The sequence below is a fragment of the Adiantum capillus-veneris genome, chromosome 24, assembly GCF_014529385.1.
Source record: "Adiantum capillus-veneris isolate H3 chromosome 24, ASM1452938v2, whole genome shotgun sequence".
Taxonomy (NCBI): Eukaryota; Viridiplantae; Streptophyta; class Polypodiopsida; order Polypodiales; family Pteridaceae; genus Adiantum; species Adiantum capillus-veneris.
This window is the reverse complement of record NC_140954.1, coordinates 46,599,343-46,616,120: the sequence shown is the minus strand read 5'-3', so window position 1 is coordinate 46,616,120 and position 16,778 is coordinate 46,599,343. Positions and strand designations below refer to the sequence as shown.

General features: G+C 42.8%; 1 protein-coding gene across 1 annotated transcript; it reads right to left on the bottom strand.

Annotated features, from left to right (window-relative positions):
- Positions 1 to 220: 220 nt before the first annotated feature.
- Positions 221 to 1,642, bottom strand: LOC147426314 (protein ASPARTIC PROTEASE IN GUARD CELL 2-like). Its single transcript, XM_086498198.1, has one exon. The coding sequence runs from the start codon at positions 1,640 to 1,642 to the stop codon at positions 221 to 223; it is 1,422 nt and encodes a 473-aa protein (XP_086354324.1).
- Between the last annotated feature and the right edge of the window lie 15,136 nt (positions 1,643 to 16,778).

Below are 16,778 nucleotides of genomic sequence, written 5' to 3'. Positions count from 1 at the left end.
TCAAGTTATGCCTCCGAGAAAGTTGTCTGAAAAGTCCTATGCTTGGAAAAGAAACCGAAAATTAATAGAGAAATGGACCTTTTAGCCTTTTTATTAAAAAACAAACACATCATATACATCTTTGTTGTTATACATCTATGTTGTTAGCTGGAAATTAATAGAGAAATGGGCCTTTTAGGCTTTTTATTCAAAAAGACACACATCATATACATCTCTGTTGTTAGCAGGAATTTGGTGTAAAACCAATTCTGTCGTTCTCATTGTCAAAGGTGATGCGGACGCGTTGTTGATGGGCGTTGCCAATCACAGTGTCAGTGCCCGCGGACCTTTCAAAGGTTATGCAAAATGGTTTGTTACGTGTTGCTGCCCCACGGTGCATGTACCTAAGCAGACTGGCAGGTGGTACCTCAAGCTGGGCACCTTCGGCGAACAGAAAAACAACCGAGGGAATGCCCTTCAAACGTTGACCTTCTGGAACGCCGTCCTTGAGGAGGTAACAGGTGGAGTCCAATTTAGAGGGGTCGTAGGTGCGGTAGGGGATGAGTTGTGGATCCTCAACGGATATTGCGCCTCTAAGTGTCTTTATGAGCGGGATGAATGCATCGTCAGGAAGATCAGTGACAGTGAAGCCAGCATCGATGGTAGTGCCACCCGCGTGGCCGCTGCTGGCGTCGATGTCAAAGAGTCCAGGAGGAAGGAGGAGGGGCTCACCACCAACACTGATGCCAATTAGCTGGACAAAGTAGAGGTGGCGCTGAGCTGGGTTAGTGATGAGCGGGGTGAAGACAGTGTTTGGGGGGGCCGGGGCGCCGAAGGTAAGCGTGGAGAAGTCATCGGAGTACATGGCAGGAAAGCAGTACGAGAAGATGTTGTTAAGGCCACGTTGGCGCCTCTTCAGCTGGAAGGACAAGCCAAAGTAGCTGCGACCCAATGCCAGAATTCCAGCAGTAGGGTTATGGGCGCCAGCTGTTTTGTTACTGCAACCGAAAGCTATGGTAGGGAATCTGTGGCCGGACTGGAGCGCGATAGTGTCCTGAACGAGCATGCCAGAAGTAAAGGAATTGTCGCTGTACCGAAGCTTATACTTGCAGCCAGGGCTACCAGCTGGGGCCGATATGCCATAGCTATATCTGTTGAGGCGACCGCAAAGAGAGGAGCGGCCATCGACTTGGCTGAATGTTCTAGAGAGCCGGGGGTCAAAGACGGGCTCGTCCAGCTGCTGATAGCACAGTTTGCAGGGCTGGCATTGTAGCCATGAGAGGTCACTGCCTGTGTCGATCGTAAAGTAGAAGTGGCGGCTAGGGATGCCGACAGAGAGTCGCGCATAGTAGTCTGTACTTTCATCAAAGTTAAAGCCGGAAACCACAGGGCTAGATATCTCTCGTAGAATCCTCCTCCGGACTGTATCCGGTGCAGACGAATGATTATGAGCGTTGCCAGACTCTTTAAGTCTCGCTGCCTGGTCCATCATGCCGAACAAAGCAACCCTGCGGCTCATGTGCCGAATTGGGATAGCTGGAAAGGCTGCGGGGGACTCTACTGTTTCAGGCAGAAACGCTACTACAGAAAGAGAGATGATCACCATTTTGAGTATCGTTGGCGTCGAAAACGCAGTCATTTCTGATGTCGTGCTGCGTTTCATATCTGGTAGTGATTATTTCTTTCTGTAGAGGTCAGCGCTATATCGTATTTTACAAATGGTGGCCTTGGATGGGCCGACTTGAGCAAATTCGCGAACATTAAGTAGAAAGATATAAGGTGTAATGTTGTGTTTGTGTGTCTGTTCAACGAGACGACTATATAGAGAAGCTTAGACATACACTTTAATAAACTTTAAACAAACTTTAAATTACATGTCACATATTGTCTGCATAATTTTTATTTTTTAACAAATTTAACTTACATATTGTGGGGTGCTCACAAGATGGGACCAAATTGAGTGTGGTTCTCTCTCATGTGGCACCTCCTTATATTACCACCAAGCAGTTATAACCATAACATGTCCGACCACACTAGGTGGCCACACTCTACCTACACAACCACACACCACACCTCCCCCTTTAGGGAGAAAAAAAATGGACATCTTTTTTCACGATTTTGGATTGAGCATGGACTAGACAAGTGGGATCAACTCCGGTGCCTCATCCGGGGGGAGTGATCATATAACCTAGGGACTAGGGGACGACTTGGAGACCGGACTCAACAAAGGATCAACATCATGCCGAAGATCATCGAGGCGTGGAACTATGGTTGGCTCATTTAGGTGTGCAACACGAGGCCGGATATTTAGTTTATAGTCTCACAAGTAAGCAAATTTATGCATAGCCCAGGGTCTAACCATTGGCAGGCTGTCAAGATAATTTTTTACTACTTAAGTGGCACTTTACATCTTGGCTTGTTTTATCTCAAGCTGGGATCATTGTCTCCAAACTTACATGCTTTTTTGAACTCAAATTTGGACTGGTTGTTTTGACACACGGGTGTCCACAAGTGGTTTTTATTTCATGTTTGGTAGTTCATGTATATCATGGTTGAGAAAGAAGCAACCTACTGTGGCTACTTCTAGTTGTGAGGCTAAGTATAGGGCATTCTTCACAACTATGATTGAGTGTGTATGGCTCAGACGCCTTATGGATGATATGGGTGTTGGATAGGACGCTACCAACACTATCTACATTGATAGCGGTCAGAAGGAACCCAATTTTTCCTGCTCGTACAAGGAACATTGAGGTGCATTACACCTATGTCAAGGAGAGGCTCGCAGCAGGAGAGATCAACTTGGCTTATGTGCAAACACAGGACAACCTTGTAGATCTTTTGATAAAGGCATTATCTCATGAGAGTTCAAAGCTTTCTGCAAATCTTTAAGCTTACTCTCCTTTGTGGACCGATCATGTCCTCAAGGAATGGCACTTTCCTTTACTCTATGTGCCAGATCTTGTTCACCACATCACTCCCAGGGGGGATTTGTTAACAGATACGTGTGATAGTGATGTATGTCAACACACACTTAGGACCGGCGGGGCATTTTTTCCCTTACTAGGAGGTTTTTTCCCACGTGCATTGTATATACACCCATCATTGAGGGCTATCTAACTTTCCATTGCACACTAAGTGATACACTCTCTATTGCCTGCCTTGAGCTTCCTTCGTCTTCTCCAAGCTCCGTGTGTTTTCTTGCAATCCTAATTCCAACATTCTTAAAAATTGGGTTTCCACTAGCGATTTTGGAATCCACCTTGTCTTTGGTCCCCATGCGATCGTTGTTTTCATTCACCCCTTTTGCTCTATGACTTAATGGACACTAGGCTTTGGTATCCATACCTAGTTCTTACCGTTGTAAAAGCTTTTCTTTTGTAGTAGACGATGAGGTATCCATGTGGAGGTTGTAGCACCCTCGGTTGTGATTGGATTTTGTCTGTTGGGACTGATTATCTTTGTATGGATCTCTATGTTACACGACTGATCTAAGTTGCTCTAGGTTGAGCTACTACTTTTGGTAACCATATTTTAGTATTACCTTCATCAATCCTTGTGCTTCGAGTATCTTGACTGGAAGCATCTGATGCTCCATATGTCGTTATTGGATAGCTTGGTTGAATTCTGACTTTCATACCCATACTTGTCGCATTGCTTGTGTCTTTGAAGGTATTTTCTTTTGCTGTTTGCAGCTCTTCTTTCTCTTGATTGAGGTGTTTGTCTTCAGTTGATAGCTCGGTTTCCTCTTTATAGAAATTTGTTCTTGAGGTGAGTCGGTACAATCTATTACCTTAGGCTTTTTGGCCCAAACATGAGTGTTTCCTTGGAGGTAGCCTTGAGCAGTGATTGATGCTAGCGAGAAGTTTGAAATATTTCCATGAAAGGACCAGGCTTTTGGCTCTGAGAGTTTGTGAGAGAACTCCAAAAATTATATGAAGGAGCTATACCATAGATGCCATGAAGTTTATGGTTTAGAAGGAAGTGTAATCAAAGAAGCCCCACTCTTTCTCTCGTGCACTCACACACACAAAGAAAAAACACAAAAGAGCATATCAAAACAACACAAAGATGAAAACATCAAGGCTATGGTCATATCGTATCATGGGTATATGAAAGGGTTAATAGATGATTTAAGGACGTTCAATCTTTGCCAACCAAACAGGTTAAAATTGTTCTTTGGAATTGTAATTTTGTGCTTACCATAATATATATGTTTTGTCTAGTGATTGGGATTAATTGTGTGTACGAATTGTCTTGGTTCATAGCAAGATAGCTACACTTATGCCAAAGGAAAATTTATATTCTACAAGGGGTAGTATGATAAGATCCAATGAAAGAAGTATTTTATTGAGCCTTTCTGGGCCAAAGAGAAATAATATACATTGTTTAAAGTGTATTTTTTGGCTAATCCATACGTTAATTGTAATAGATCGTATAGAGTGGAAGCAATAGAAACTCACATCATGTGGATTATTCATCTAGGATATTTCTAGTATGTGCAAAATGTAGATGTGAGAAAAGTGAAGAAAAGAGAATTTTCCCTCCCAAGCCCTATTCTTGCCCGTAGGCAGAAGGATAATGCGGAGCCTAGTACTTGTAGCAAGCCTAGAATTTGTAGAGAGAATGAATTTCTAAAAGTGAGAGAGATAGATTTGGTTAGGGAGGGAAATCAAATTAGAGATATATGTTGGATTAGAGATGAAAAAGAAAACAACAAGAAACGAATAAAATATCAAAGTAAAACACATCTTACTTGACAAACTCTTTGGGAGTTATTCATCTTTTTGATAGAGAGAGAAGAAGAGGAAAGACTTCAAGCCTTGATTAATGCACCAATTTCAAGACCTTCCTTTGATTACAGTTTATCTTCCAAGGATAGCTTACAAGATTGGCTAGTCTTTCTCTAAGAGCAAGTGTAGACTTAGGCTTATGTTTATGGAAAACTACAATTAGGCATCAATACTCTCACTCCCTCATGAATCATATGTGACTCATCTTCATACCTTGCCCTTGAAAGTTGATAGCATATCTACCACTGTATTGTTTTCACTTGCAATGTGCTTAAACTCGGGATTTAAGGACTTAATGTAGGCAGTCCACCACAACATAGTAATGTCTGGCGTTGAGCAGCTTGTAATCATCCCAAGTGGTATACAATATGTTTCTACAAGCACATATGTACTAATGAGGTACTCTTTTCCATTTTGTAAGGCTATAACCATACCCCATAGCTCTCTCTTTATCTGTGGATAGTTTCTTTGTTAAGAACGCAGTACCTTTGCTCCAAATCTCACCACATACTTGTGTCCTTCTTCTTCATCTTGCCCTATTGCCCATCCAATCCTTGTAGGACTGGTGTCTACTATCATTATTACTGGCCTTTTACACTGATAGTCTACCTTTCTCAAAGTTGGTGCTGATTGGAGCATCTCCTTTAATTTTTTAATGCCTTTTACATGTGCTTTTGTCCATTCAAACTTTTGATTCTTTGTAAGCAATTAATAAAGAGTATCGATTACATGTGCATAATGTGGAATCCAAATAACGTAAAAGACACATGCTCTCAGAAACCTTCTAACCTTAGTGATGCTAGTGCATGTTTCTTTCATTCTTTGGATGGCATCTACGTTTGTTGGACAAGGTTTCCTACATATGGTCCGCACATGTGCCCCATAATGAGTACTTCATAGACACCAAACATAGAATTTTTCCCTAACAAAGTAAGATTCACTTATTCCAACCTAAACAAAATTTTATCACAATCATTTATGTAATTTACCACAAACCTGCAACATCCTGTGAGATCCAAAGCTTTATCTTTATCACTTCTTCACATACTTTGACATAAAAATCATCACTAAAAGGCATTGTGATTTGAGGAATAAAGTCACGTAAGACCTTATTTCCCCCATTCATCATATATGCAACCGAGTTGGTTTCTCCCTACGGTAAGGTTCACATTCTTACCAATCCTGAAGGTGTCCTCATGGTCTTCAAGTCTTTGCTTTCAATTGCAAGATGAAATTGCTAATATCCTGAGTAGAGGTCCCCGATTGAGTAGATTTATCTCCCTGCAAATGCCTCTGCAAACTCATCCATAATCAAACATGTACCTACATTTCTAATTGTCACCTTGTTCACTGGTTGCATATCTTGGATGAAGCGTAGAGCACCATTCTTCTTTGGAACTGTGAACCACCTGTTTGAGTATGGAGCACAAGAAGGATCCAAAATCCCCATTTTCATCTTTTTATTCAATAGGTCTACTAATTTGGGAAAATGAGCCTTTGAAACTAGAATGATTACAGATTACAAGGCAGATGAGGTATTGTAAAAATTACCATAGGAGCTACAATAGAAGGATCAACGCATCTTATCTCATACGGCTTAAATGAAAAAGCCTTACCATGCTTTGAAAGCATATCTTTAAAGCACTTTGTCTCCTCATGTGTTAGAATGTCATAAAATATAATATCTAACTTTACTAAATAATTTTCTCATATTAATTTGATCATTTAACATGGGAAGATAAAAGGGGAAAAAGAGGTAGGATATAGATAGGACCAAATGGAGAAATGGTTGTATCTCAATAGGGGTCCAAAAGGAGACGGTCTACCAAAGAGCAATGTGCAATAAGTGCTTCTAGATTTACCTCAGTAAGAGATCAAGAGGAGAGAGGTTTACATCTCAAAGAGAAATATGCATATAATGGAGCTTAAAAGACCTTAGGTTTAGCTTCATTAAAGATCTCCAAAGGTTAGTATTAAAAATTCCTTTGACCTTAGGCAAGCTAGGGCTGACCTTGAGGTGGGAATCGTACCCAAGCATGAGGTGCTTGTCATGCTTGCTAACTAAAGTTTTTAAAGTGTTTGTGGGAACCTTTGCCAAGCTTGAGGTTCTTCTCATGCTTAATTGGCTAAGGTTCTTGAAGTGTTCAATTCAAACATAAACTCTCAAAAGTCATAAATGGTTTCCATGCTTAATTGACTAGGTGCTTGAAGTATTCAATTCAAACATGATATCTTAAGAAGGATAAAAAGACACATGTCAAGATCCTCATCATGTGGCCCTCATGATGTGCTTGAATCCTATTAAATAGGCTTTAAGGGGGGGACAAATGAGAATTTAGATGCATAAAAATAAATAATTAAGTTCTTTCTCGCAAAGAGGAAAAAGATGAAACATATCCAAATGAAATAAATATATAATAAGAGAGAGAGAGAGAGAGAGGTGGACCAAGCATGAGAGGGGGTATAATCTCCCATACACACACCAACATACTCTCATTGTGTGAACAACAAAGTGAAAGAGCTCCATCTCCTTCTCCAAGCTTGTTTAGAAGTTGAGAGCCTACACCAACACTCTTGTCTATGGAATGCAGATCCAACCAAGAGCCATGCTTCAATGCTTAAGCTTTCCATCTTATTCATCTTCATTACTATGCTATTATGCTATTCTAAGCAAGAAGAGTGATGATAAGTAAGGATCCATTTCTTTCTCCTATAAAAGATTCTTATTCCTCTTCCCTACCCTCATTCCCCGCTAGCTCTCTCCACCTTCAAAGGTGTTTGAGGCATTGGAACTGAGGCTCGAGATAGTTAATTCTTTTTGCAAAGTATATATGTTATGCTCGTGATGCATGAAGCTTTCCATCTTCATTGCATCACCAAGGTCACAAGGAACACAAAGATTATATTGTACCAAATCTCTCTTGATGGGAGAATCTATAATACAAACACCTTTTGGAGGGGGGACCTGTCAGGACAACGAAAAGGCCGGACTAGACAATGGCAAGGTCGGGCTACGTAGTGTGGAATGGAACTACAACTAGGGTAAAGGGTTAGGAGCCATGCTATATAGTGGGTGGTTGGGAGGTGGACTCCAAGGTTCTAGTTCCCCTTGTCTAACATTGGTACCAAGAGAAAGGTTTCTAATTTTGGGAAGACACAGCCGTGGTGTTGGAGAACCACACAACTTCATGCATGCTTTTTCATGTCGGGGTCACTGAGGCCGTGGAGCTCAACCCCTGTGAGGAGGACGACAAAGCCGATGGCATGGGCAATAGCCCTTGCAATGGGTAAGGGTCGACAAGCGACCTGCAGCAAATCGCACCCTCTCAGGCTCTACGGCATCACATCGGGCTAAGGAGAAACTCTCGACCCAGGGCTGAAACCCGCGTCGCACTATAGCGACCACCATCTCTTTCAACAGGCCCTTGCGCGCTACTGCTGTCGGATATGACATTTATGAAGCTTTGAATTCACACTCAAAATGTCTAAGGCCCTTGGCCTGAGCACTTTATTAGTACTAGGGTGATACACACCCAGCATCAAGCAAGGAACTCTGACCTCCGAAGTTAGTAAGCATAGATCCAAGGGGATCGAAGGTAGGGCCAGCAAGTGTACACACCTACACAAATTTTTTGCGTACTACATACAAAAAATCAAAGAATTAATCAAGCGTATCAAGGGGAGTCAGAGGCAATGTTATTTCTCAAATTTGATTGCGATCGAAAGCAATTCTACCCATACTCGATTCGGCTACAACAGGTTAAGGATTTCCCTACACGGCTGACATTTTGGATCCATTTTGACTTGGGCAATATCAATTTCATTGGGATTAGCAAGGATAATTAACCTTTGCAGTGCTCTCAATATCATGTATTTTTCTGACTATTCCTTGCACTACACTGTGTCGCCATGGATTCAGATATCAATATTGTTATAGAATTGACTTTTACTATTTATTGCAGCTGACAGGTGGAAAAGGCTTGACCGAGCTATGCTATTGCAAAAGGAAATTACATTTTATGTATATTTATTCAAGTGCTCTTTTATGAGCTTTGGCCATCTATGCCAGATACAATCACAAATTGGAGAAGAAGCTTCATTCATAGGAGAAACTTACACAGTCAAAAAAACAGAAAAAACAATGAGAAATTTGGAAAAATGGACAGCGCCATCGCGTCCGGAACGGCCCAAAACCCTAGTGTACAATGTCAAAGTGCTCAAATCCGACCTCGGATGAGCAGTTTAGGGCCAAAACAGGCTCCAAAAACGCCAAAAACACACCTGCGACTGTTCCTCCTCTCTTCTCCACGTTTTTTCTGGTCTTCTCTCTGTTTTTTCATTTCCCACACTTAGCTTTATTAGTTGGGCACCCTTGGCCTTTTAGATGACCTCAAACGGACCCCGAACAGGCCAAAAACTGACCTCGCAGTGCATAGTTGTCACCGTTTTGCATCATCCGCACACCTGGCACTCGATATTTTTCAATAATGCGTCTCGTAACCACGTGAAGTGGCCCCAAAAATTGGTCCTCATGATGACCTTTCTGCATAAGTATCACAAGAAAACACCCACGTTGTGTCCGTACTTCTCCGCGTGCAAGTATTGACCCCATTCGACGTCCTGACGCCACTAGATGCCATTTGACGCATCTGCTTACCTCATGTCGTCGGCCAGCGGATAGCTTCCTAGAGATGTTTTACGCGCTACCAACTCCTCCTTATTGTAGAAAAAACACACTGGTACTGATAATAGTGAAAATCGCTGCACTATGTACACCCTGTCCTACCTGTACACACGTGGGCCCCACGTAACCACCTGGCTCTGGAAAATGGGCAATTCTTTATTTGATGCACCATGCATGTGTATGTACATATGCGCAATCCCTTGCTCCAAAAAACTCCTGACATAATTTGCCCATCCCCTAGCCTGCTAGATTATTCATGATCAGCAGCAACAAAAAGCGATATGAGACTCGCAGCGTCACAAGTCTCCTCATCCTTCACCAACACTGCTTGATCCATAGACAGCTCATCTTGCTCCACCATCATCAATGTAGCATGATACAATTTAAGACGCAATCCATTTACCCTTGACTTATGTAGAACACCATCCAGGTTAGCCAACTGATATGTACCATTCGGAAAACACTCCACTACCTTGAAAGGGCCTTCCCACTTAATCTGAAACTTCTTTTGGAAGGTGTTGTCCAGCTTACTGTTGTAGTGCAAAACCAAGTCATGCTTCTTGATACCCTTACTCTTGACCTTTTCATTTATCTTTGCGAAAGCCCTATCCTGCATCTGCCCATAATGTTCCAATGCACTCATCCTATCCAGCTGAACCTCTTGTAACTGCAAGAGCCTCTCTTCGAATGCATCACTAGGCGGCCCAAGCAACTTCTCTAACATCTTTACTGCAGGCAAATCTACTTCCACAGGCAATAGTGCTTCTTTTCCATACACCAAATGAAATGGAGTAAACCTTGTACCTATTTTCACCGAAGTACGGTAAGCCCATAATGCACTAGGCAATTCCAAATCCCAATTCTTTCCTCGGTGCTCTATCACTTTTGAAAGGATTTGTACCAACTCACCATTGAATCTTTCATTCAAGCCATTACACTGTGGGTAATAAGGAGTGGTATGCTGATGCCTAATCTTCATCTTTGCGCATAAAAAGTCTAGCAGTTTAGCTCTAAATCCTGGCCCCTTATCAGAAAGTAGCTCCAATGGCACCCCAAACTTGCAGCATATTTCATCATACGCCACATCCTTTGCAGTGATCTGTTTTACTGCTATAGCCTCTGCCCATCTAGAGAGATAGTCCACTGCCGTCAAGATATAGCTTTTGCCCCTGCTTGTGATAGGTAACGGGCCTATTGCATCAATTCCCCACTTTTCAAACACATCAAATTCCATAATGGTTTTTCGTAGCTCTGGCTTCAACAATCTCTTCCCAAATGCTTGACACCTATTGCAAGACCTACACCAATGGTGAACATCCTTGTGTAGACTAGGCCATACATACCCCTCTTGCAAGATCTTATGCAAGGTGATCTTTAGAGCAAAATGGCCGCCACATGCACCTTCATGATTCTCTTCCAACACTTTGTAAAGCTCCTCCCGCCAAGGTACACATCTCAACACGAGATCAGCTCCTTTCATGTACAAGACATCACCGATCAATTTGTACCTGTATGCTCTACGCACAAAACCATACTTCTTAGAATTCTGAATCTCCTTTGGAATGATTCCTATTAGCAAAAACTCCTCTTCTTGAGCCAAACTTTCCCGGCCATGATAAAGAGGTAAAGTGGTCCTCAACACAAATAGCTCCCTAATCATGCTTTGAGCTGCTTCATGTGCCTCTCCATTTAGAGCACGTTCAATGTGTCTAATGCTCCATGCCTCAAACTTTTTCAACAGGCCTTTAATTCTAAAACACATTTCCTTCAATGAGGTGTTCTTGCTCTTCCACACACCCAGCACTTGCTTCACAACTAACAAGGCATCACCTTTTATACTCAACCTTTTAACCCCATGCTTCAAACAAATGTGTAATCTAGCTTCCAATGTAGCATATTCAGCCTCATTGTTACTATGCGCATCCAACTTGAACCCTCTCTTGCATACTAGCTTCCCCTCTGGATCATAAAGTGCTATACCCCCTGAAGCCGCATCATGGCTCTTTCTGTATGAGCCATCAAAGAACAAAACATGTGCATTGCTGATCTTTGGCACTTCTTCGACTACCTTTCTCACCACCTCTTCCTTAACAATAAGGGGATTCTCCTTGTAGGTCAACAAATCAGCTAGGGTAGCCCTTGTACTGTCTTCCACTAGAAAAGAGAACTCAAACTCTTGCAGCTCTATTACCCATTTCTTGACCACATTTGAAATGTTAGTACCATTAACTAACTGTGGCAAAAAGGCATAACTCGTCAAGAAAACAAAAGGTCGTGGTAGCAAGTAATGACGAAATCATCGACAAGCAAATATCACACTGGCTGTCACTACCTCTACTTCCGAGAATTTTCTCTCTTCTACCAGCTTCACTCGACTTGCACAATACACTGGCCTCATATAATGGCTGTCCTTCCCCTTCTGCAATAGCATGGCTCCAATGGAATCATCCCCTACTGATGGATTTACATGAAAAACTTTCTCCCAATCAGGAGCCTGCATGGCTGACAACCCCCCTAACACCTCTTTCACCTCTTGAAACACTTCTTCACACTTGTCATCCCATTGCAATGGATCATGCTTTGCCACTTGTTGTAATGGATAAAGAAGCTGAGAAGACAATGGAATAAACCGTGCCATGTACTTCACTTTGTGTATAAAGGTTGCCAATTGCTTCGTACTCGTAGGTGATGGAAGAAGAATAATAGAATTCACCTTATCTGGATCAGACTCAATGCCATTTTCTGACACCATATGGCCCAATAACTTCACCCTTGGCCGTGCTAGATGACATTTCTTTGGGTTTAGTTGTCCTCCACATTCATCATATCGAGCCAATACCATCTGCAACTTCTCATGATGCTCAGCCTTACTGCTATAGACACAGAAGTCGTCCATAAAAGCCTTAACACAACTACCAATGAATGGTTCCAGCACCCAATTTGCTCTCTCTTGATAGAAAGATGGTCCATTTGACAACCCAAACGGCAACACTGTGTAGCAATAGCAGCCCCATGGCGTAATGAAAGTTGTCTTTGTGCGGTCTTTAAGAGCAATCTTCAACTGAAAATAGCCTGAAAAACCATCACACACTCTGTACCTCTCATAACCTGCCACTGAATCCAAGATCTAATCGATGAATGGAAGAGGATATGGGTTCTTCTTAGTGGCTGCATTTAAGGGTTTAAAATCTACACAAATCCTCCACTTCCCATCCTTCTTTGGACTGACTACTACTCGACTCACCCATTCTGTGGTCTCCACAGGGACTATGAACCCTACCCTCAATAACTTGTCCACCTCTTCCCGCAAGGCTGCCATCTGCTCTTGACCCATCCTTCTTAGTCTTTGCCGCACTGGCTTAGCACTTTCTTTCAGCTCTATATGCATCTCTTCACCCTTGAACCCTCTGATCTCTTCATATGAAGTAATGAACAAATCAGGAAAACTAGCCAGCATGTGCAAATATATCTCCTTCTCCATAGCAGAGAGGTCTCCACTAATCATTTGCGTCATTAATTCCTGCTTCTTTGACAACTCAACCTTGGTTTGCATCAGCCCTTCAATCACTTCATAAGGCCCTACACTTTCATCTTCAACTTCATTCGCAAATGCGACTAAACCAGACTCCTGGATTCCTTTATCCATCAAAACAAATGCAGCATCAACATCCTCATCACTGCTAGTAGTACTATCACTGTCCTCATCAGACACTGTGGAATAGTCTTCATCACTAGACTCATCATCATCTTCATAAAGCTCCTCCAATCGTTTCCTTGTGTCCATATTATAAAGCTTCTTGGTACCTGTCTTTCCATAGAGGCTAATCATACCATGTCGCCAATCTTGAACCGCTCCCACTGCACGTAGCCATGGTGTGCCCAGTATAATAAGATATGCTCTCAATCTTGCTGGCATCACATGAAAATCAACCACTACCTTTGCATCATATGCCTCCACTTCTAAGCTCTTTACAACACCCAAGCATTTTACTTTTTGATGGTTTTCCAATCTGATCCGGAACCCTGACACCCCAGCCACTGTGAGACCCATCTTCTCAACGCATGAGTGTGTTATGACGCATATTTGGGCTCCGCCATCCACATAACCTTGTCCCAAATTTTTCCTTTTATGCCACACGTCTACTATTGGGCAAATGTCTGGTAGCTCATCCATCGCTAACACCTTTACTGAACCTCTCTCTGGCTCTTTCTCCATTGGATTAACCATCCTCTTCCATTGTCGCTTTAGCTTAGGCACCATCTCTATAAGCTGCCCAAAAGTAACATCTGCCTTTCTGCTTGTCAGATCCTCCTTCAAGTCATAGCTTAATTGCCCATCCCCTAGTGGAAAATCTGAAACATGAAACTTTCGACGAGCTCTCCTTTTCCTCTTGGCCTTGACATCGTCGCCTTCATGGCTCTTTCCCTTCTTTTTGCTAGGACCTGGGACACTTCTTCCTTCCTTTTCCTCTGTCGTCCTCTTCCCAATTGGCATCACTAATGTATCCTCTAGCTTTGATGCCTTCTCCAAGGTGACTACACTTAGCACTTTTGTCTTTCCCTTTTCCTCCTGGGTTAATCCACTCGTTCCTGCCTCTCCCTTAATTTCGATGCCATAGTCGTTCGACCTAGTTAGCACCTGTTTTGGCAATGGATACATGTCTTCCCCCATCCTTGGTGGCTTATCACATTGCGGGCTGATGTGACCCAACTCTCCACAATTGTAACATGTGGGCATCTGCCTCCAAAACCTACCATTGCTTTGTCCACCACCATTCCTAGGTCTTTCCTCACCTCCTGGCTGATTTGCAAACCTCCCTCGACCTCGATTATTTCCCACTTGACGTGGCATGTTTAGGCTGAGATTCTTCATCAAATCTACCACTTGCCTCATGTCTTGCCTTAGGCCATCATCTTGCACTACTATAGTGACCATTGCTGGCATAACCTGAGGAGTAACAGAAACCACTGGTTCATGATGAACCCCTGACATGCGACCTTGTAAAGAGTCCATAGGCTGAAATTCAGACCTCATGGGCAAAGACTCCACCCCTAGCTGGCTCATTTTCCTCAGCTTCCACTCTTTGTTCCTTGCCACTTCCAATGCATCTTCATATGTCCTAGGCTTCTTTAGCTCCACTCTCCAACGTATATTCTCCCAAAGACCAGCCAAGAACCTGTCCTTCATCATGTCAGGCGGGGGTACCTGTGGTACCAAGGCCTTGCACATTCGCTCCCATGCCAATGAGAACTTACGTATGTACGCATCTACTGGCTCACCTTCCTTTTTCACCAAACCTTGTACTTCTTGCCACACTTTGTCAGGATCTTCTATCTTCACAAACTCCACTTCCAATCCATGCCTTAGATTGTCCCAACTCAATCTTACAGGTGGATCAACCACATGCAACTCCTCTTCAAATGCTTTAGACCAAACTCGTGCATCACTCTTCAAACAGATTTGGAGAAGACGTAACATCTATGCATGATCATGAATCTGGTTGCTAATGCAAGCAACCTCCATCTTTTCCAAAAAGTCCTCCACATCTTCATCACTTCTTCCATGAAACTCCAGATAAGAGAACGCCATGGCTACCCAAGTTACGATTCTTTGAGAATCCCTTTGAACACACGTGCAAGAACCCAAAAAATTTCACTACCCAATCCCCAGAAACTTCAATGGAGCTCAACTTTAGATGAGGGAAAACACATGCACATCAAATGAGTTTTCATAGTTGATCATCGGAATTACAACACGCAAAGGACATTCCAAGATCTCTCATAACCTTCTTGGCCCGAACATAAAGACTATGCGCTGCTGGAAAAAAATCTTCCTGGACACATGAACATTTATCTGGATTCTCTGAGTTAAATGAAAAGGAGTAAATTGAGGGCCATTTTGATCATCCATTAAAGACAACCATGAAGCTCCCAAGCAGGCACACCTGTCTTATCCTGTGATTTTGCCAAAATTTCAACAGCATAACCGCATAAATGGCTCAAAAGACTAAAAAACCAGCCATCATAACTTGAAAAAATTTTGACAGAGTTTCCCCAGAAGTAGAGCATGAGAACCCAAAATATAGACTGTAGATGTATGCATAAACTGCCAACAATAGAACCCGAGCATCAAATAGGAATCACTAGTACATAGCCTATGGCGAGGTCACGAAAAGGGTGCTCCAGTTACTTGTATGACCGAAAGGATCTCCACATTTGAGAATCCCCGAGCTCAATAAAACCTCACGCTATCGACCCTCACACAAAGGCTAATGCAAATTGCGTGTAGTCAAATCTCATAAATGACTATCTTCCAGGCCAAGTCTCAGAAATGGCTGGGACTGGCAAATAAAACCAAGTATGGCTCCACAAAGGCGTACAATTGGCAGTTTCCACAAGTAACGTACAATACCAACAAACAATGCGCTCAAACAAGCGCCAAATGATGCATATCCACAACAACTGCAAGTGACACCACTGCTAATATATCACTGTCTCCAGCTACCTGTACCTATGTGAATCACCTCTACCTGTATCTGTCCCTGTAACCTGTAACCTGTAGTCTGCAACCTGTAATCCTGAATCTCGACGCTTGAAGCTCGAAGCAGAAGATACTCGAAGAAGATCCTCCGTGGGGGCGCCAAAAGAATGTGAGCGGGATGGAAACACACACAACGCCTCTATAGTGACCCGACACACACTCTTGGGATGATACACACACACACTATGGGGCACCACTCGGCTTATACAACCCTCCTGGCCGAGACAGGAAACACACCTATGGAGTGAGAGGAGAGAGACTGTCTATTTACCCACTCCACACAGAGACACACACACATACACACCCAAAAAACTCAGCTCAAAAGAGGAGAATTTCTGATGTTTAGATACATTAGAGCTTGGGCCAACACCAATGGGGCAAATAGCTCACACAATATGGGTAAAATATGCCAGATACAATCACAAATTGGAGAAGAAGCTTCATTCATAGGAGAAACTTACACAGTCAAAACAGCAAAAAAGAAAATGAGAAATTTGGAAAAATGGACAGCGCCATCGCGTCCGGAATGGCCCAAAACCCTAGTCTACAATGTCAAAGTGCTCAAATCCGACCTCGGATGAGCAGTTTAGGGCCAAAACAGACTCCAAAAACGCCAAAAACACACCTGCGACTGTTCCTCCTCTCTTCTCCACGTTTTTTTTTGTCTTCTCTCTGTTTTTTCAGTTCCCACACTTAGCTTTATTAATTGGGCACCCTTGGCCTTTTAGATGACCTCAAACAGACCCCGAACAGGCCAAAAACTGACCTCGCAGTGCATAGTTGT